Genomic DNA, 23,868 nt, shown 5'->3' on the forward strand with positions numbered 1-23,868 from the left:
ACCTAAGAGTTAGAGACCTTGAAAACTACCATTTCCACTTAAAAGCTGTTCAAACTTGGACAAGTTCATTAACCATTCCAAGCCTTAAGAAAAATGGAGATAATACCACTTTCCACCTTTATTAGCATTAAATTAGCCAAGGCATGTAAAGTGCTTACCACAGTACAACACAATGGTGAAAGTATAGTACAGTAAGCTCTGAGTAAATGCTAATAACTAATAAAAAAAAAATCCAGAGTTTTTTTCCAAAATTACTTTCTATTCTGCAGTACACCAAAAACAAAAATCATATGTGATAATGCTGGAAGTCAGAAACTACCTCCAATCACAAAGCTACATTTTTTTTTAGCTACATATGGATCTAGTTCAACTAGAGTTTCCTGAATGAATGTGGGCCTTTTCCAAGCACATCCAGCATAGCTCAACCATTGGCACCCGAAACAAAGCTCAGGCTCTGAAAAGCTGCACATGATAGAAATTAAGCTACCTGTACTGAAAGTATTTAAAAGGGAAAGAGAATGACTTAGAAGAAAAGGAATTTAGGCACAGTCTCCTTTATATAATCTAAATGCAGCTTGTTGATTCCTTTCGGAAATATTCCCAGAGTTAAATGTAATACTATTGTGCCCATTAACAGAACAAGTTTCATATGCACTGTGCATGGTTAATGTGGTACACGACTGCTCCTTGGATTCCTTGAATATTTCCCCTTGAAAGTTGGGAATCAAAACTCCTTGGCTACTACTAAGCAGTTTAGTAAGCTCTTGCTGCTATGCTATGCTGCTTCTAGGGCCACAGGGCATTTCTGAATAATTGAGTTTAAACTTTAAATAATGATCAGATGCCCCTAGAAACCTCCTGACAGACACCAGACTCAACAAAGAAACTGAGGTTTTTCATCATCGTACTTATTCTGTACCATTTTAGGCATGTTGTATAAAAGTTTAACTGTAAAAGAAATTCAATATCTTTTCAACTTTTGCATTGCATCAGGTAAAGTGTAATTTTTAAATGAATCATCTATTGTGGACCAGACATTTCTGCATACAGCATTTTAGTAACTTAGAAATTATCAAATATTTTAAAATCACTGAAATTATTTTAGCGTGGTTTGATTTCTAAGATATTTTAGCATTAATATATCTACATAGCTTAGTCCGTTTTAAACTCCACATTACATATAATGGAATCTGCAAGCCAAATTTCTTATTTGTCCGTTTTGGGAATAGAATAACTACCTTTTAGCTACTTAAGAGATATTTGAAAAGTTCAATATTTTCCTATCATCAAGCCTCCACTCTTACAGCTAGAACTGAAGATTCCAGTAGATATTTTCTTTCTGGGAATACTGATAGTGGGGGTGGGAGTAGGAAAGATTCGAGAGAGAAAAACCGAATTTATTAGTAGATTCAGTGCAAGAGGAAGTAAAATCAAATTTATTACCCAAAGAAAGGAAAAAGGAAATATCTTTGGTCAGCATCTAAAGAAAGAGATATGGCGCAGTAAGGATACCTAGTAAGTGTTGGACACTGTGTTAAACATTTTACAAACATAACTCAACTTATTCCCCATGATAGCTTAAAAAATATATTATAGTCACTTTTACAAAAGAGGAAACTGAGTTTAGGAGGTTAAGTAACTTGACTAAAGTTACATAGTTGATAAGGCACAGAGCTGGGATTTTAATCAAAGTCAACCCTAGACATGGATATTGTTATGGATTGAATTGTATCCCCCCCACCCCACCCCCAATTCAAATGTTGAAGCTCAATGTGACTATATTTGTAGAAAGGGCCTTTACAAAGGTAATTTATGTTAAATGAGGTCACCAGGGTAGGTTCCTAATCCAATAGGACTGGTGTCTTTATAAGAAGAGGAAGAGACACCAGGGATGTGTACACACGGAGAAAAGGCAGCCACCTGCAAGCCAAGGAGAGAGGCCTCAGGAGAAACCAATCCTTCCAGCACCTTGAACTTAGAGTTCTAGTTTCCAGAACTGTGATCAAATAAATTTCTGTTGCTTGAGCCACCCAGTCTGTGGTATTTTTTTATGGCAGCTCCAGTGGACTGACACAGATATGAACTTTAAAAGATATTCTTTAGAAAACCATAATTCATAAAGAGTCATATACCACAATGTTCATTGCAGCTCTATTTACAATAGCCAGGACATGGAAGCAACCTAAGTGTCCATCGACAGATGAATGGATAAAGATGTGGCACATATATACAATGGAATATTACTCAGCCATAAAAATAAACGAAATTGAGTTATTTGTAGTGAGGTGGATGGACCTCGAGTCTGTCATACAGAGTGAAGTAAGTCAAAAAGAGAAAAACAAATACCGTATGCTAACACACATATATGGAATCTAAAAAAAAAAAAAGTCATGAAGAACCTAGGGGCAAGACGGAAATAAAGATGCAGACTTACTAGAGAATGGACTTGAGGACATGGGGAGGGGGAAGGGTAAGCTGGGACAAAGTGAGAGAGTGGTAGTGTACATATGGACATATATACACTACCAAAGGTAAAACAGATAGCTAGTGGGAAGCAGTCGCATAGCACAGGGAGATCAGCTCAGTGCTTTGTGACCACCTAGAGGGGTGGGATAGGGAGGGTGGGAGGGAGACACAAGAGGGAGGAGATATGGGGATAAATGTATATACATAGCTGATTCACTTTGTTATACAGCAGAAACTAACACACCATTGTAAAGCAATTATACTCCAATAAAACTGTTTAAAAAAAAGATATTCTTTATTGTTTGTTCTGTAGATCTCTTCTTAACGATATACCATGAAAGCTAGTGTTAAGCACCGTGAGTGCAGGGCTACGGGTGTCTATATCTTCAGGGTCTGACACATAATAGATGCTTAATAAATTTTTGTAAAGGGAATAAATTAATGAATGAAAACAAATTCATTCCATAGTGATATATTTCTTGACAGTGTTCTACTGTGGCTAAATAAAGATGAAATGTGACATAAAAATCCCTCTTCCATTTAGGTCTTGTATTACATACACAACTGAGTGAAGAACCATTCTTTTTTCCTCAGTCAGTGTCACACCTAGCCCTGAAGCTTTCATTTGCCAGAATCAGGTGCCTCCTTTCCCTAGCTTGGCATCCAGCATCACCTGGAGCTCCCCCTAGCACCCTGGACCTCTGCTGTCATGGTTCACCCCTGCCCCTCATAGAAACTTCCTTGCCCTGTGACTATTTGCCCAAAGGAGACAGACTGCTTATCTACGTCTTAGTCAACCAGATCCCCAAGCATGTCACATTTGTCCCCAAGGAGAAAGATAAAGCACATTTCATTAATCACCTCTACTTAGAAGAAGTAAAGAAACTGAAGAACAGAAAAATTAAATGATTTGTCCATTCACGGTCATACAGGATCTTGTCACTCAAACTGTGGTCCATGGATCAGCAGCATTGACATCATGTGGGTGTTTGTTAAAAATGCAGAACCTCAGGCCCCATCCGGTACTGTTGAATCCGATTCTACACTTCACAGTCAGAGAAACACTTTTCAAGTTGTGACAGTGTGGAGATTTGAATCCAAATATTCCAATTCCTAAATCAAGGTTCTTTGCCCATGTGCTTCATCATAGGGGCTTCTAAAAACAATGGCCTCCCCCTCCTTATTAGTCTCCTAACAGTGCCAGGATTCTAATGGTAGAACATCACTTGGGTAGGTGCATCCTATGAGACCCCAGGGTTTCAGAGCTTTGAAGCTTTTAAATCACACCCTTGAGACAGCAGCCTATTTATTCTCTGCAAAAGGAGAAAAAATTAGGGCCACCCGTCAAAGTGGGGAAGTGGCCATTCTATAGACACAGCTGTCATTGATAACCTACATCATTACATTTGATCTTCACAATAACACAATGAGAGAGGCTTCATTATTCCTATTATACAGATGAAGAAACTGAGACTCACATGAATGAAATAATTATTAACAGAGACTTTTCATCGCTGGTTTCTCTGACTCTAGGGCTGGGCAGAAGGACATATCCCCTAAAATCATAAAACCTCTCAGGGATAGTTCTGCAGTCATCTAGGTAGCAACACTTCAGAACCTCTTGAGAGGCCACTATAACTCTGGGTTATCATCACTTTTCTCCTCTGTAGTATAATGATGAGAAACCTACTTCTGGGCTGAGGAGCCATGGCATTCTTTATTGGATTCTTCTTCATTTGGCTCTGTAGCCTGAAACAATGGGTGTTCTCCCATCTCCCATGTGATACAACATGCCAGCTCTTCGAATATATGTATTCATTTCATGTTAGATGTTCTGCTGAAACCCTGAGACCTTTGAAATGGAGCTGGGATGGATTTATGATGACAATGGGTGGGTGAAACCACATGCCTTCTCTCTTTTGTTCAACACTGCGAGGAACACATGAATGACAGCCCATTCCCTTGGGATCACTTGTAGGTTATAATGCCCACACCTTAGCTTCTTTAGTCATGGTGAGATGAAAAAGAAACAGAGCAACTACAGGGAGGACCTTCAGATTCCAAGGAAAACCATGGATATGATGAATGAACACTGTGACCAACATTCCATATGGAAAGAAGGCGTGAACTATTAATGCAGCAGCTGGAGGAGACAAGGGGCAGGCCATGTACGTTAATGCTCTACTACAAACCCCCTCCCAGTATGATCGACTGCTTTCTGGCAGCTCTACTGACCTTACATGTGCAATTTTTAGTCACTCTTCATCTTCAGAAAAATATCCCTTTGCTATTTGCGTGCCAATAACAAGAATAAATGAAGTAACATGTTTGTTGTGGCAAAGTGCTACAGCTTGAGACTCAGGATCTTTAGTTAAGATACTGGTGGACTAAAGGATTTGACAAATAATATATGGATTCCTGTGGGTTATGTGGTCAGTGAAGGAACGTGAGAGTTCCCATTGTTGCTATTCACAATTTCAGTGACCTGCTGATCAGTCCTACCAAGACTGAGTTAGAGCTACAGCCAAGTAATATCATGTCAGTATTTTCCTACTGCTTCTTTATTTAATCTGATGCACATACTGTGTAAAGGGTATTTCATAATAAGCTGATCTTCTTATTCACTAAACAATGCATGTTAGAGCCCCATTCCCACCAAAAGCAACTTAATAAAATTAACTCTGACTCAGTCGGTGTATGAAATGAGATTCTCTCTAACCCACTCCACAGTGGTTTCCTCCAAGGCCAGAGATTCTTCAGGGGTCCAGTTAGAGTTGAAATGCTGTATACAGCTACATAATTTTTTACCTCAAATTAATGATGTCTGAGTTCATGGATTTAATACTTTATAGGAATTTCAATTAAAAAGAGAATGTTCTTGGCAAAAGAAACAATTTTGCTTTTCTTACGGTTAGGGTTATTTTCATTTGGGAAAGGAGTGCTGACAATCATGTGAGGTTGAAATTATGGTGAGTTGTGTGTACACAGAACTGTGGTTAAGAGCTTGGGAATCAGGAGACTTCTATTATACTTCACCACCTACTAACTATGAGACTTGAACAAGTTACTCTCCTCTCTGAGCCTCAGTTTCCTTTTCTGTAGACTACAAAGCCTCAGTTACACAGTTAGTAGTAAGTCTCCTGGGATTGAATGATTACACTTCGGAATGGTATAGAATCACTTTGAGAAGTCTTTAAAGATTGTTATAAAGGATAACAATGTATCCACAGTACATATTAGTTATAGACCATATAAATCATATTGTTTAGAATATGATAAAAGCATAAATAAACCAAATGGTTTTGGATGCATATCATTCTCAAATATATTAGCCCTTCAATAGTCTTATTAGCCTCAATAAAAACAATGAATCAGTGTATATGCTTCATTGCTAAGGTGCGTCATTGCTCTGTATTTCAAGTCCTTTATTTTACTTATTATTTTATATTTAAAAATAAAACACGACCCAGTGATAATGATGCTGCTGGCCTAGGCGATGGGAGCTATGGATTCTACTTGGGGGTTTGGAATAATTAAGTCCTAGGAACTCTGCTGTGAACTGCCTACTATGGCTCAAGCATTCAGTAAACTAATTTATTTTAGTTTTGGATTTTGTAAGAAAAACTGTGTGTATTGTTTGAGAATCGTAATAGTTATACTTTATTAAACTTTCTGCCAAAATACTTGGCAGAGACAAACCCAGTAATGATATATCAATACTATGTATTAGATATTAGTTACAGGATGAGTATCTGGACCCGAAACTATCCAGGGTAGAAATGTGACAAAGGGAAAATATAAGTGTAGTTTTTTCACATCAAAATGAAAGTCTGAGGTGAGCCTGGATTTATCTGCATTTCAGGCTGCACAGCACAGAAGCTGTCCCAAAGATTCCTTTTTCCTAGGTAGTCTCATTTCCTTTGTCAACTCTAAATTTTTGTTGGACCTAAGGTTTTATGTTTTCTTGACAATCAGAAGTGACAATCAGTGATGTATATTCAAATTTATTCTAGAATGTTTTAATTTCTGAATTTTTGTTTCATAGAAGCACAGATTTCCTGAGTTAGATAGAAGCCTGAAGTTCATCAAATCCATTTACCTTCAGCAACTGCAGGCTCTAAGGTGCAATTTTTCTTGTCTGAATGTTTATAATCAAGAACCATAGGCCAGTAAAGAAAAGGAACAGAGAAAAATGACAGAAAAAGGAATTCCAGAAATGAATATGTTTTCTTCTTCTCTACTACTGACACTACTTTGGTTGACATAGTTGTGTATGTCATTTTTTACAGGTGTTGTAGCCCCGAGTGTAAAAAACACATGTGTAAAGCTTTGATGATAGCATTTCTAAGCTATCTCATTTTGACAACAGAAGAATTTTAATAGTTTTGTTATATTCATTTGTACTTTAAATAAGAAAATGAAAATGAAATTTCAAAATGCATGCTGTTGTCAGGACTTCCGTGGGGGTGCAGTGAATAAGAATCCGCCTGCCAATGCAGGGGACACGGGTTCGATCCCTGCTGCGGGAAGATCCCACATGCCGCGGAGCAATTAAGCCCGTGCGCCACAACTACTGAGCCTGCGCTCTAGAGCCCACATGCCACGATTACTGAGCCCGCATGCCGCAACTACTGAGGCCCACGTGCCTAGAACCCGTGCTCCGCAACAAGAGAAGCCACTGCAATGAGAAGCCCACGCACTGCAACGAAGAGTAGCCCCCACTCTTCACAACTAGAGAAAGCCCGTGCGCAGCAACGAAGACCCAACGCAGCCAAAAAAAAAAAAAATTAAATTAAATCTTAAAAAAAAAGAAAAATTAAAAAAAAAAACCCAAAACCCCCAAAATGCATCCTGTTGTGTTTAGCCATAATGTCAAAGCAATCGAAAGAATTTAATCACTGATGGCATGCTACAGTTAAGTGAATGAATTAAGGAGGAAGTTAAGGTTTTCATTTCTAATTTTCCTCTTCCCTGCAATGGACATCATGCATTTAAAGATTCTATAAAATTTTACAGTTCGCAGTAAACACAGAGTAATGTATGTATGTCTATCTCTGTGGGGAATGTTGTCTATTTCCCTGCAACTATCATTGAGTATACACAATTAGCATAATTTATGCAATACTGGAAACTTCCTTTGTTATTTAGAAAGAATTTCCTGGCTTGCATAATATTTTGTACTATATTTTCCAAGTCTGGGGCAATATGATCTTTTTGTGGAATCCACAGCATGAAACAAAATTCTCAAAACAATTTCATTAAGGCCGCTTATCTGTTTTACTTTTTCCAGGTGCCCTGGGGTGTTCCTGCTAGTATCATTTGCGTCAAGTTTAAAACTAATGAAAATCCAAATACAATTAGAAAGGGAGATGAGGAAAAGAGAGATTCCAAATCAGGGTGGATCCTCTTATTGTGCTGGAGGGAAGAGGACTGTGATGCATCTTTGATAGCAGCAGTGGAGGAAATGAAACACTGATTGCAAGCCAGGTCTGAGCTGACCATTAATATGAGAGAAATCAACATTATCCTGATTACGTGAGAAACAGATGCCATTCCCTCCTCTTTCTGCAGATGTAACAAAAAGCATCGTGTTTGCTTGGGATAACTGGGTGAGAATAACACATGATGCATATACCTAAGATAAGAGTAAGGGGTTCCTGAATCATTATCAAAACTTCAGGAATATCCAAATTTTGGCATAAGCATTAGGGTTTGGTTCTGTTTTTATCTGAGGAAAAAAATTTCCTACTAATCGACAACTGCTTGGTGCATTTGTCAAAAATATGGTGTGTTATGAGAGCCTAAACAGTTAATGCCTGGATGCCTCCCTGCTACTCCACAGTCATAACCCACCCCGAACACACACACACACACACGTTCATTCCTAATTGTTCTTGAATATTCAGCTTACAACTGCTGGAGTTAACCTCCACACCCCTCTTCTTTCTTTTCTGTTCTGGAAGCTCCCTCCTCTGTGCTCCCACAGCACAACGTTTACCCAGATCAGCCCACTGAAAAGGCTATGAGCAATGGGAAAAGTAGTCTTGTCTCATTAGTCTTTGCATTCCTGCTCCTTGTCTAATCACTGGCAAGGAGCCTTATCTTACTTTTTCCGGCCCTTCACCCCTCTTATGAGGCACATGTTATGCCTTCTAAAATACTGATTTTTTTTGTTTCAAAGAAGACCACTGTAAACAGCAGAAAAATGTATTAACCAAAACTTTCTGTTATGTTGAATTTAACCATATGTCCATAGATTTGGTCATAAAATAAATCATTCCTTGATATTATAATACAAGAGAGAAAGCTGTCTTTGAAAGGCTTGCCACTGGAACTTTTTAAATTGTCATTGGGGGAATGAATGCGGAGGACCAATGTGGTATATAATAAATGGGGAAATAATATGAAGTTATAAATGTAGTGAAAGAATAGCATTTGCTTCTGAAAATATGTGTGTGTGTATATACATATATCATATATATATATATATGTACATTTCATACATCAGAGGGGAGAGCTTACATTTTTAATTTGACGAAATTCAAGAAAATTTGACACATTTCATCCAAACCTGCCTCCTCTATAGGGAGTATAGTTAGTATATAACTAAAATGTCTCCTGAAAACCTCTGAGCAATTGAAATGAGCCTCAAATTACCGCCACACAATCACCTAATCCTTCTCCCTATTTCCCCCTCCCAAAAAATCACAAAAAATGACATCCATAAGCCTCACAGGGTGCCAGATCTAGGTGTAATCAAAGAGAATATGGACAGAGTAAAAGTTTGTAATAAGAAGCCAGTGTCATGTTCACGGACTGACTAGGCTGCTGCTGGAGAAGGTGCCTTGATTCAACCTCCCAGAGCCTCATTTCTGGCACATCTTTGACCAGTTAGGCAGGCCCAGATTCTGCCCATGCTCTGCAATTCCTCATTCCTCCCAGGGAATTGTTCTGCCTCTTCCACAGCTCCTCCTCCTCCAATCAAGGGTCTGACACTGCCCATTGACCACGTTTATTTTTCTGCCTTTTGGCACTAGGAGCTTGTCTGTTGAAGGATAAAAGTGGAATTCTCTGCTGTCTGCACGGCTTTCCCCAGGGAACAGAGCATGAAACCCAAACTTATATATAAAATCATATCCTGTTTGCAAACATCATATTCCCTTTGCTTCTCACTAATCTGGTCCTGTAAACCCCAGCACAGCTTGAGAGCCCATTCCTCATCTAAACAAATGCCATAAGCCCCTTTATACTTTTACAACCATGTCAAAAAATAATATTGCCTGCCAATAGTGATGTGATTGGAGTTGCCTCCTCCGAGCCATAAAAGAAGTGCAGAGTCTGTTATCAATTTCTCTAAGTGTATCAGGGGAATTATGGGTCGATTCAGTTCCAAGTTATAAATGACAACTCAAAAGCCGCAGAAGCGTTTGAAGCTGGGAGCTGATGACGACATTATCATAAAAGCCTGCTCGTCCTTGCTTTTGTGGGTTTTTTTGTGGCCTATCAAGTGAAGAGGGAAAAATAAGGCTGAGAAATGACTTCAAGATTTCTTCACACAGCAGCAGGTCAGATGGCCAGGAAAATGATCACTATTTTTAGTGATATACCCTGAGGAGTGAGAACTAAAGTGGTTCGGCACTGGCTTTTGTTTCCAGAGTCCCTTAATTATCTGTTTCACTATATGACTACCAAGGCCCAGGATTTGGTAAAATGCTCTTTTCAGTTGGTGCATTTTCTTGCAGTGCAATCACACAGTAATCAGAAATGAGTCATGCCATAGTAACGAAACAAAATGAGAACCAAACACAAAGGAATTTGGAAACCTTGAGATTGTTGTCCAAAATGCAATTCTGGAGAGCACACTTTAAGGCAACTTATTACCATTCACCCATTGAGCTGCTTGACCAAATTATCACCTGCAATTTTACAGGAAGATCTAATAAGAGGCAGAGATTTTTTAAATTTCATAATGTCCCAGGCAGACCCCTCAAAAGCCAATTAATCCATCAGCATTCAGTAGGTATAAATTAAACCCATCTGGTAGGAAGGTATATATTCTAGGCAACTGGGGTTTATCCCAACGACTGGGGAGCATTAGGTGTTTTGGCATTTAAACCAATGGGTTCATCTTAGACAATATGAACCGGAAGAAATGCCTTAAGACAAAAGCGATTTTAGTGGTTTCCAAGCTTGCTGGTGTGCCCCCATGTTGCCAAGCTGGGCCACTCCATGTTCATACTGGGTATCTTTTGTATACTTAGTATGTCTTGGACTGTCCTGGAGGTAAAATTTTAGATGGATACAAATCCACAGGACCCAGAGTTTCTCTTAGGACTTATATCAAAACCAAATATCTTAGGAGTCAAGATGGTTCCTGAATGTCTAAGAACACAATCCGATTCCTAAAAAAAAAACCCAAAACACTGAATCAAGCTAGTTCTCTAGAGCATCAACAAGCGTAGGTATACACAACACATACACACTCACCTAGACCTACATAAACACCACCAGGAGACCTATAGGCCAATTTGAAAAACAGAGGTGCCTCTCTCCAGAGCTTTCCAGCAGTGATGGAGTCAAACTAATCCAGTCTTACTCTTCCTGCTTCTGCTTGTGCAAGCTAGATTTATCCACCACCTTTGATGCCACCATATTGATTAGGTGTTATTCTATGACACCCACTGTGCCAGAAGCAGCAGTCACTATTCATCCCCTGGGTACTTCTGAGAGTTTACTAGAGCAGTTCTTGCTAAAGAATAAGAAGTTTACTTGGTATGTGTTTAGCACAGTTGAGTACATGTATTTTATGTTCAAGGCATAGTGAGTCATAGGCACAGCAGAGGTCAGACTTGGGAAGTGGGTCCTAGTAAACTGTCCTCATTTCAACTCTGGATCATGAATTAAATGTACTTGTAAGTGAGTGGGAGTTTGATGATCACCACTCTTTTCACAGCTTTGATTTCCTCCCCATTACCATACCCACTAAGTAGTCATTAACTTTGCTTCATTCTTTGCCTCATTTGTAGGTAATGAGCCATTCTCTAAAAATGGCCAGTTGGGATGTCAGAAAATAAGTGCAAAAACCAATGAAACCCATTTTAAAAGTCAGTAAATTCTCTGCTTTCTAGAATGACTCTGTAAGCTCCTGGCTTCACTGGAGGTTTGCAAAAAATGAGCATGGATTAATGTGGGATGGTGACTGTCCTGTCCTAGGAGTCAAAAAGCAAAGTTCACTGGTGAGCTGCCATCAAGGGGACCACACTACATTAGCCACACAGATGCACTGCTAGGCTCCAGGGGCTGCGGTTGGTCTGTTGAAGATGAGAGCATTGGAAGGACCTAAAATGCTCTTTTGGAACTCCTCCACATGGACGTGCATGTCAACCTCATACCTTCAGCCTTTCAGCCTTTACTAAGTAACTTCAGCAAAATAACCTCACTTCTCTGAGCCTTCAGGTTCTCATCGGCAAAATGGTGTTAATAATTATGACTATGTTATAATGTTATTACAAACCTCAGGTACATGTTGGTAAACTGTAAAGTCCAAATGGATATTGGTTGTAGTTGCCATTTTTATTTCTAGAAGGCAGAGTCACAGGTGAAGGAATAGAAAGATTATCCCTGCAAAATCTAGCATCACTAAAATGACAGAATTAGCTGAAAATGTATGGGATTTCCCTGTATAAAATTTAGTTATAGCAAAATATTACCTAAAACGTACTCAGGACTAGCTGTGTTCTTTCCTTCAATATCTAAGAAACTTAACTGACTTAAATCCCTTAGTCCTTGGAAACCTGATCTAGAATTACTTTGTCCTAACATGATTTAGCACTCAGTTCTACAGGATGATGGCTTCTTACTGGTAAGGGTTAACTTTAAATAGATTGCAGGTTATAGGGTATGTTCTAATCATCCACAAAAATGTAGACATTTTTCTTCATACGTTGTTGGATTTGAACAAATTTGTCCTTGAAATATGGTATAAATATCCTGGGTCAAAAAGGCTTTGTTAATTATTGAAGACAAAAATGGCCTCAGGAGGTTCACAAACAAAATGTCCCACAATTCAAAGTGCTTTGTGAAGTTTATGCCATTTTCACCAGGAATATAATGCATATGCATACTCAGCATGACTCTACTGAAAACTGAATTCTGCTATGAAACTACGTTATGAACCCTCTCATATTACCTTTAGTCTAGCAAAGTGGCTTCACACAGGAACCTATAGTTAGCAGGGCCCCATATTTGGATTACTTTGGTATTTTTGCCATCTTGAAATTCTTAATAATTTCTGAACAAAGGGATCTCTATTTTCATTTGGCATTGAGCCCTACAAATTATGTAGCCATAATAACCTGAAGTCCAGCATAACTTCTACTGAGAAACAGTCTTAAACACAACTGACCAGATAAATCAAAGGATATATTTTTGGAAGTTTATGTTATTTAAAAGCAGTAAACAGAAACAATCCCATTTACCATCACATCAAAAAGAATAAAATACCTAGGAATAAACTTACCTAAGGAAGCAAGTACAGGTTTTCTGTACTCAGAAAACCATAAGATGCTGATGAAAGAAACTGGAGATGACACAAACTGATGGAGAGATATACCATGTTCTTGGATTGGAAGAATCAATATTGTGAAAATGACTATACTGCCCAAAGCAATCTACAGGTTAAATGTAATCCCTATCAAATTACCAATGGCATTTTTCACAGAATTAGAACAAAAAACTTTACAATTTGTATGGAAACACAAAAGACCATGAATAGCCAAAGCAATCTTGAGAAAGAAAAACAGAGCTGGAGGAATCAGGCTGCCTGACTTTGGATTATACTACAAAGCTACAGTCATCAAAACAGTATGGTACTGGCACAAAAAGAAATATAGGTCAATGGAACAGGATAGAAAGTCCAGAGATAAACCCACGCACCTGTAGTTACCTAATCTATGACAAAGGAGGCAAGAATATACAATGGAGAAAAGAGTCTCTTCAATAAGTGATGCTGGGAAAACTGGACAGCTACATGTAAACGAATGAAATTAGAACACTCAAAGTGGATTAAAGACCTAAATGTAAGACCAGATACTATAAAACTCTTAGAGGAAAACAGGCAGAAGAGTCTTTCACATAAATTGCAGCAAGACCTTTTTGGATCCACCTCCTAGAATAATGAAAATACAAACAAAAATAAACAAATGGGACCTAACTAAACTTAAAAGCTTTTGCACAGCAAAGGAAACCATAAACAAAACAAAAAGACAAATGACAGAATGGGAGAAAATATTTGCAAACGAAGCAACCAACAAGGGATTCATCTCCAAAATATACAAACAGCTCATGCAGCTCAATACCAAAAAAACAAACAACCCAATGGAAAAACTGGCAGAATATCTAAATAGACATTTCTTCAAAGAAGGCATACAGATGGTCAAAAAGCACTCAAAACTACAATGAGGTATCACCTCACACCAGTCAGAATGGCCATCATCAAAACATCTACAAACAATAAATGCTGGAGAGGGTGTGGAGAAAAGGGAACCCTCCTACTCTGTTGGTGGGAATGTAAATCGGTACAACCATTATGGAGAACAGTATGGTGGTTCCTTAAAAAACTAAACATATGACTACCATATGATCCAGCAATCCCATCCCTGGGCATATATCTGGAGAACACCATAATTCGAAAAGATACATGCACCCCAATGTTCATTGCAGTGTTATTTACAATAGCCAGGACATGGAGGCACCCTAAATGCCCATTGACAGACGAATGGATAAAGAAGGTGTGGTACATATATACAATGGAATATTACTCAGCCATACAAAAGAACAAAATAATACCATTTGCAGCAACATGGATGGACCCAGAGATTGTCATACTGAGTGAAGTAAGTGAGACAGAGAAAGACAAATACCATATGATATCGCTTGTATGTACAATCTAAAAAAAATGGTACAAATGAACTTATTTACAGAACAGAGTCACAGGTGTAGAAAACAAAGTTACGGTTACCAGGTGGAAAAGGGGGCGGGGATAATTTGAGTGACCTGGATTGACATATACACACTACTATATATAAAATAGATAACTAATAAGGACCTACTGTATAGCACAGGGAACTCTACTCAGTACTCTGTAATGACCTATATGGGAAAAGAATCTAAAAGAGTGGATATATGTATAACTGATTTACTTTACTGTACACATGAAACTAACACAACATTATAAATCAACTATACTCCAATAAAAAAAATTTTTTAAAAAGCAGTAAACAAACTCATACTTACCCCAAGTCCACCACAAGGTAATGAAGAAAAAAACTTTTGAGAAGAGTCACCTACACAGTAAGAAGACATGAAAAAATATATAAATTGGAATATAATTATAGTTTTAACATTTTGGTGTTTATTAACACATAATATGTCACATGGTATTTATCATTTGACTCAGAAGGAAACTGATCAAATTTTAGAGAGTTAAGAACTCAAAGCAAATTAATGCATATATTATTACACGTAGAGTCTTTTACCCCACATGAACAAACACATACCTATGAAAGTTGAGTCTCAAGATTTTTTTCAACTGCCCTACAGGATGTTTATCACAATACCTTTTTTGTTTATAACTTATCATAAATAACTCAGCTGTTCATTATGTGTATCCTTCCAGTGTAATGTTTTGAGTTTATGAAATACACTGTCATTTTTTACATGCTCCAAATATTAAAGCATTTATTCAAGTATACAGACTTATCTTTAAGTTCTACTTCAGATATAGCTAAGACCAAGTATACTATAAACCTCTCTAACATTCACAATTTTTTAAACAAATAAGTCACAAATCACTATAAAAAGGGTAACCTTTTGGGGATCTATATAATATACATATAAATGTATCTTTAAAGTAAATGCCAAAATCTTACTTGTAACTATCTTTTGGAATTGAGATTTTATGAAAGTTTTAATCATTTTTGTTTACCTGCACTTTGATTTTCTACATTATCTACTACATGTATAGAGAAAACAAAAAATTACTACTCCTAAACCTCTAAGACTAAAATCTGTCTTGCAAAGTAATTAAAGGAAAGGCAGTGGGCATTTCTATATCATAGTTAAACAGCTCTGAAGTGACTCATATGGGTCACTCAGGAAATTAGTGGTAGAACCAGGTACAAACCTCCATTTCACTTATCCTAATTCATTTGTTCTATTGATGATCAATGAAATAAATAATGAAAATTGAAAACAGGTTTGTGATGGAATTCACATCATGTCAGTAAAAGTCTAAATAGATTTTACTGTCACAGAAGAAAGCTTATTTTGAAAACAATAAATTGTATGAGTTCAGTTTTCAAATGCAATTGCTAACAGATGGAAAATGATAAAGAAAAATGTAAGTGCAAATGAAAAAATAAGATATCTCGTTATATATAAGGAGCCTCATGGAAAAAAGATGAAAAGTCAACAACAAAAAAAACAAATCATGAAAAAATATTAAAACTGGAATACTGACATCAGTAAAAGATACATAAAAAATTGTATGGACAGCTTGGGGAGGGGTAAAAAGTTTTCTTAAGTTGTTCCTCATAACAAAGATATTTCAGTATCACTGAATATTTTGCAAGGATGTATTCATATGTCATATGTGAAATTAAAATATATAATAATGTATATTTTAATGTCTGAACTCTTCATTCCATAGTGAAAAAGGTTAAAGATAATATTACAGTGTACTGAAGTAATTTTTAAAGTAATTTAAAAAATTCTTAAACTCTAAGCAAATACAGAAAATAAATGATTTAATACTTGAGGAGAATCTAGTTTAGTACTGTTTAAAATAATATTAAACAACCAAATTAATCAATAATTTAAATTTGGTAGTATGCAAAAAATGTTTATTTCACTGAATTGACTCAATTTATTTTTTAATAATGTTATACTGCCTCACCCATGGACTGAGCTCTGGCTAGCCACAAGATAACGAAAACTGGTAGTAAGAATGACAGGAATATTAATGCTAAGGAAAAACCTCTCACCAGAAATGACTAAAGAGAATGTTTGAAAAGTGTCACCTTACAGGGTCTCGAGTATTTAAAGAGATAAATACTGCCCATTTTCAAATCTAATTATTGTATAAGCTATAGATGTCTTTCAACATACGAAGACTGATGGGTCCGGTCATAATGAACTTTTGTTTAAATCCTTCCTCCTAACTCCAGAACATAACTATCAAAAGTAGTAGTATCGGGCCTCCCTGGTGGCGCAGTGGTTGAGAGTCCGCCTGCCGATGCAGGGGATACGGGTTCGTGCCCCGGTCTGGGAGGATCCCATATGCCGCGGAGCGGCTGGGCCCGTGAGCCATGGCCGCTGGGCCTGCGCATCCGGAGCCTGTGCTCCGCAACGGGAGAGGCCACAACAGTGAGAGGCCCGCATACCGCAAAAAGGAAAAAAAAAAAAAAAAAAAAAGTAGTAGTATCAATTAAATTCAGAGAATTCATAGAATTGAATAAATTTTAATTTACTGTGTGTGTGCATTGACAACCCCTCCCTCACCATCTGTGTTGGGAGGGATCAGAGGAAGAAGAGGATGTGTGGGAGAAAAAGAAAGGGATAAAGAGAGAGAAAATATCTTGATGGCTATGAATTTCTACACGTTCATACATGGCAGCTTCAACCTGGTCTTTTAGATACAAAAAACAAGCCACAAGAATTCAAGTTTCACAAAGAACAAAAAATTATGAAAAGTTAACTTTTAAAAGAATGGGATTTTTAACTGAGACCCTGAATTGAGGAAAATCGGCCAAGTTTCTGGATTCATGAGAGAAACTGATACAGTTCAGAAGCATCATCAAAGTGGAATTTAGTGCTCAATATCAAGACCTAGCAATGCAACATCCTTGGTTACCTTTACCCCTGTAGCTTGCACTCAACGGTGACATCGTTGCACTGATCCCTGAGAGGTGCCTATGGAACTCCACATGTGTATCTAAAGTTAACTCTAAAATCATCAACTGTATGAATTTTATCTCACATTGTATATTCAGAAATAATGAGATACACGGCCATTTGGATTAAAACTGTAAAAATTAAATAATTGGTACTTGGTGTTTTCATTGCATACATATTTGAAAAGGACCTCTGTCCAAGTTCTAAATTATGTATTAGAATTCATTTCTAAATCATCAAATCTTTAAATGATATGTGTGTTTTGAGAAAATCAGTTTTTCTCAAAAGTGTCAAATTTCATTTTAAAAAAAGTGGTATTGCCATGTTTCATAAGTAAAACAGTTCAAAGTTGCCGGAGTTTAAATTTCATTTCTTTTACAAATATGTCCTTTCTCTTAAAATGTGGAATAACGGTGGTCTTGGAACATCTAAACATCTATGTGTAAATTTATCCTAACTAAATCCCAAGTACCTAGTCCTATGCTCAGGTTGAATAATAGTTTGAGACCTAGCTTTTCTACTTGTTTTCTCTTAACTAAATTAACTATAATCAAAATGGACATAGCTTCCCATCTTTAAAATGCATCAGTATTTCGACCACAAAAGACCATGAAAGTTATTGTTTGGTTTACTTCATCATTTTGGTAAACTGGGTGGGATTATTAATTCATGTTAAAATAAGGACATATTTTGACAGTATCCACAGCAAAAGAAGTACTTTATGTAAAGATCTACATGTGCAGAAATGGATTCCTTCAACAGAAAGAAGAAAAAAACACACAGATTATATATGTTTAGATTGACTCACTGTCCTTTATGTTACTATATAACTTTAATTCTTTTTTTAAAGACATTTAAATATTTATTTTATTTATTTATTATTTTTTAAATAAATTTATTTTATTTATTTATTGGCTGAATTGGGGCTTTGTTGCTGCATGCGTGCTTTCTCTAGTTGCAGTGAGCGGGGGCTACTCTTCATTGCAGTGTGTGGGCTTCTCAGTGTGGTGGCTTCTCGCTGCAGAGCACAGGCTCAGTAACTGTGGCGCACGGGCTTAGTTGCTCCGTGGCATGTGGGATCTTCCGACCAGGGCTTGAACCCATGTCCCCTGCACTGGCAAGTGGATTCTTAACCACTGCGCCACCAGGGAAGTCCATATATAACTTTAATTCTACTATACAAATTGATTTTCATCATCAAATTTTCATAATATGCTTTCTAAAAATTGAGTAATTTTTCTGTGTTCCCCTTTCTGTCAATTTCTCCCTAACTTGCATGCATGTACATGCACACACACACTCAACCATATACCTTTACTTCATAAATTTAGGGATGCCTGTCACTTGTTTTAAAAGGGCAGATTTTTAGCATTAAAATTGGTAACTGTTAATTTCCCCTTATAATTGCTTTCCAAGATACCTGCCTACTACATGTCATACACTTGCTTTTGAATTGTTTAGGACCAGTTAACATAAAATCATTTTGAAATAATACTGAATTGCGTGAAAGAGTCCAATAATTTGGAACTGATGCAATAGGTTTATTTGAAAGAAAGGGACAAGAAAAAGTCCTCAAATGCCTTTTTAGCTAAAAAACTTAAAACATGATCTTTTTGTCATACATTGCCATGTCATGTATTGTTATTCCATTGTAAAAGATTATGAATAAATGTAATTAATAGATTGTTTCAGTTAAAATAAGGTTTTGTCATGAACTTTCTTCAAAATCTGTTGTTTCTATCATTCATATAAAGTCTATATAAAGCTGTGAAACATAAATTTGATTTTAAACTCTGATAATAAAGTTTTGCAAAATCATAACTTAAAGATTATGTTTATTAGTTTTCTACTTCTGTCAACTACTATTTAATTCCATAATTAAAACATGCATTAAATAGACTGCATTAAATTTAAAATGCAATCTTACTATAAAATACAGTGTTCTAGGTGTAGCAGTACCGAGTTTTCACTTAAAGTAAGTTGTATTATACCCTCTGTTAAAGTCATAGAAAAAAGAACTGAAAGACACAAAATAAATGTGAAAGGTGAAGATAAATTTGCATAAAGAATGTAAAACTATTTTTTTTAGTTTAAAAATGTAAGCAAGAAAACTCCACAGTGCATTTATTCCTGTCAGCTAAAACACAGTGAACAAATGCTATTCAAATAAAAGTAAACATCATGAAACTTGCAGTGTCATTTTTTCTAATGGAGGATTTTCTTCATCTACATTGGCTTCTATTGTAAACGACTCATTCCACAGAGCAGTGCTGTTGGAAAAGCTGATTTTTTGTCTCACTGCATGCCAAGTATTTTGAACTGACAGCAGCACTGACTAATGATAGCGCTGGAATGTGCTGTTCTCAGTAGAATAGAGGCCCATACAGACCTAGTAGTGTCCTGGGGTCCAGCTTCTGTCCATCCAGGGGGTTGGTGCCATACAACAGTGAGTGATGTTCAGAATGAACAAGCTGTATTTCCTCCAGGCTGGCTTTTCGACCTTGAATTCGCTGAAAGAAAACAGCAGAAACCTACAGTACTTCACTGACAACATTTAGGAGAAAATAAGACCCCAAGTCACATTTAAGATGATTAATAATGGTCGGAGTTTCATCATGTAGGAGTGTGACACGGATTTGCATTAACAAGGTACCATAATAATATTTGAAAAATAAGTGTATGCAAGGTTCAGATCCAATGGATTGCTTATGCCTAAGTGGGCAATTGACATTAAGCATATTCTTCTTTGGCATAAAAAAAATCTATAAAAAAGATTGGGATTGACACATATACACTATTGATACTATGTATAAAATAGATAACTAATGAGAACATACTGTGCAGCACAGGGAACTCTACTTAATGCACTGTGGTGACCTGAATGGGAAGGAAGTCCAAAAGGGACGGGATATATGTATATATATGGCTGATTCATTTTGCTGAACAGTAGAAACTAACACATTGTAAAGCAACTATACTCCAGTAAAAATTAATTTATTAAAAAAAAGAAGATAACGTCTACCTTATAGTATTACTGTGAGGAACAAATGAAATAAAATAATTATGTAAAGCATCAAACAAAAAAGGTAATAATAATTAATTAAAATTTAATAATAATTAATAGTTAACTCCTTTGTAAAAGTACCAATTTAAAAACAAACAGGAGCTATTGCTTAGCTAACAAGTAAATTCAACTCTTACTTTACACTCACCCAAAGAACTTGCTGAAACAAATTCCTTATTGTTTCTTAAAGGACATAAGTAAATACCAACACATTTTAATGTATTTGATTATTACCCATATGCTGATCACTTCATGTGTGTGCACCTCACAGCAGTGATCATCTAGAACAATGTCACTCAAAATATGTAACATTGGGATCAGTAAAAGTTCAGGAAGTGTTTATGAATGGTCTGTGATGAGGTCTGCATAAAGCTTGAGAATAAATATTTAGAAACATTTATAGTAATCTGACAGAGTATTTTTATGTCTGTTGAATGAAATATAATCTTGTATGTCTTCAGTTTTTATTCCACTATTGCAGTATCTCATTTTTAATGTATTTTATAGAAGCATTAGTCTGTGACAGAATGGAAATTAAACAAAAACAATAACTGCTGTTTAATCAGAGACAGTTTGAGACAATCTATAGACTCAGTCAATATTTTTACACCCATGCTAGGCAGAAACTTTCACTTCAGCTAACAAAGAATGGTCCTTCAACATAGACAAAACAGTACATAAATTAAATCTCAGTCAGTCAATGGACCAAGTGTTCTTCCTGGTCACATTTCTCAGCTGGCACATCTTTGAGACCAATAAACGTGCTGGTGTATGAAGTTAATCAGCCTTATTTTAAAAATTGCTGTGCTTTCCTAAAATTACCCAAACCGTATTAATATTTTACTTAAAATATCTATCACAACAAGACAATTGTAAGGTAATATATTAGCAGAGAACTACAGTAAAATTCAGAGAGAATCTGTTCAGGGAATCCTGTCCTTTCATGCTCCTGACCATGAATTACCAGTTGACGTGGAAACATAAGGTGACAACGACACCTCTCAGGACCAAGGCAATTCCATGCTCAATCTCCCTAGTTTAAGGTGATGTGGCTGCTGCTGTGTGGTTCCCTGAGGGGGCAGGTAGGGAGAACCTCGATACACTGACACTTCCTAGAGCTTTACTGGGTAGAGGTGCTTGTTACTGAAAATAAATCATCATGTCACAGTGAGAAAGGAATGGTGAGGGACCCAAGGGGTAAGAAGAAGGTAACAGGAGTGATGTAAAACAGAAACTTCTTGATACTGTGCCATTATGTGCTGAATAAACAAATGCTTATGGAATTTCTTTGTGATGGCACTGAAGTTCCCTGTGTTTGACACCCCACTTACATTTCCAGAAAAATAAAAATACGCTTTAGAGAAATTATTCCCAGGTAGGTGTTGAATGTTAAAATTAAACCAGGTAGGTAATGCTGAAGACTAGGGCAAATTTATGATGGCCATCTGGTCAGCCATTGCTCTGATCAATAAACAAACACGTTATTGACCTAGATGACTTGCTGGTAAACATTAAATTTGGAGACATTTATGGAAGACCAGAACAACCAAAGAAACAGAATGACAAGTAATGAGAAAGAGAAAGTTCTAAGTCACTATTAAAGGGAAACATTTTAACTGGGAGATTTCAGCTGGTGGAAAATCCCCCAAGATAAGTAGTAGTAACTCCATGGTCTGAGTCATCTAATGTTGGAATGAGCAGCACACTGGAAACCAGACTGTGGCAACCGGTCCTAGTCTGGCAGAATAGTGAACACCGTGAAATAACAGGGCTTCCAGCTCTCACTTCTATGAGTCTATGAAATCCATAGCCACTAACATCTTAGACGCTGATACAGTGAAACATCTTTATCTTAAACAATGCCAGCTCTGTAACTATCAGACCCATGTTTGGACTACTATCATAAAGCTCCATCATTTTTTCCCTTTCTCCTTTTCTATAAAGATATTTTTCAGCTCTACATTGAATTTTTGCCTCTGGTGTAACATTAAATACCATTAGTAATAAATATATCTTTATGTTTTCACAAACTAGTCATATATATTTACATAGCATACATTCCATGCTTGTCCTAACTCCTTTCTCATTCTCCCACAATCCCACTAGTATTCAGGCTGAATGTTCAATCACACATTTGAAAAATAATCTGCCAACAAGATTCAATTATTGACAGTAGCTCAAGAACTGATAAATCTTAAGAGAACACCTGCTGAATCTCAGTCATTCCCTTGTGTAATATCAGTTAACTAACAGTAAGGATAGAGCATCTGGCCCAGCCTATTTAGCTTTCACTTATTCTAAGAGTATTACTTTTTAGTATACCCAAGTCCTCCCCCTCACTACTAAAATGAACAAAGTATTCAAGTATTTCCTTTGATTTCTTGCCCCCCCACACACACACACTTCTTTTTGATTCCCAGGAAGTATTTTACAATGACTCTTTTTATTATTATAGAATATGTTTATTTAAAAAATATTTACGCTAAATATAAGCAATAATTCTGGACAATCACTTTCTGCATTTAAGGCTGCTGGAGAACAAGACCCACAAACAGGGTGTACATGTTTCTACAGAAAGAGGGCAGTGAAAACCAGTTCAATATGAAAAAATGTTTCTACCTGGAGAAAGGACCTGGAGAAAGCATGCTCTGAGATTTATACCTCCCCAAGAGGCACTGCTGTGGGAACTCGGTGGATGTCTAAGCTAAAACTTCTGAAACAGCACCAGCTCTCCTTCTTTCTTATCACGGAGGATCTCCAGTAGTTCGTTTTGCCTCAGATGTCTTAAATTTGTCACGTTCTACTTTTCCTCTCAAATTGAGGTCTCCAACAGTTTTCATTTTCTGGTATCATCGTCAGTAATTTATTAAGTTATGCGTTTATGCTTAAATATAGATAGTTCCGTTTAATCCCTTCCCATATTTTCTATTTCCTGTGTACCCTTTATTCCTTCAATTTTCTCTCATGATGCACTTTTGAGCCAAAGGTCAAGAGCACAATGAGTCACAAAATAGGATAAAGTGCTCTGATAACTGTAATTTACGGAGATACTGATTTCCGTTCTCAGAGATATTTAGCCTGCAGGATGCCTAGCTAAAGTCATCTATGAGTCTGACCAAAAGAATTTTTGAGAATTCTGAGTATATTTGGACACTCAATGCATATAAAGGATGGCATGGGTCTCCACCTGTGGATTTCTCACTTGAGATCCAAATATAGGTCTTAAGTAACTTGCCAATATAAGTCTAAGAAAGAAAGCTTATAGCTCTTCTTTCAATTTCGTAGTAAAGAAACGCTGCCATGTAGGAGGTATTCATTATTCTATTTCCATTCTCTGTGACTTGCACTCAAGTAGTTTCTTCCTTGAAAGGAGGAAAGGAACTCAT

The 23,868-nt window shown here is 36.8% G+C and overlaps 1 protein-coding gene across 1 annotated transcript in view; it reads right to left on the reverse strand.

Moving 5' to 3' along the window:
• The window catches only part of HDAC9 (histone deacetylase 9), a 568,543-nt gene that overhangs the window by 273,177 nt on the left and 271,498 nt on the right, over positions 1 to 23,868 (reverse strand). Inside the window, exons 15-16 of the mRNA XM_082632918.1 lie at positions 19,808 to 19,928; positions 14,761 to 14,810 (exon numbers count right to left, since the gene is read on the reverse strand). Of these exons, the coding sequence (XP_082489044.1) occupies positions 14,761 to 14,810; positions 19,808 to 19,928 (171 nt within the window). The remainder of the gene's footprint in view (positions 1 to 14,760; positions 14,811 to 19,807; positions 19,929 to 23,868) is intronic.

The sequence above is a fragment of the Mesoplodon mirus genome (assembly GCF_964341445.2).
Source record: "Mesoplodon mirus genome assembly, chromosome: 9".
NCBI classification, from domain to species: domain Eukaryota; kingdom Metazoa; phylum Chordata; class Mammalia; order Artiodactyla; family Ziphiidae; genus Mesoplodon; species Mesoplodon mirus.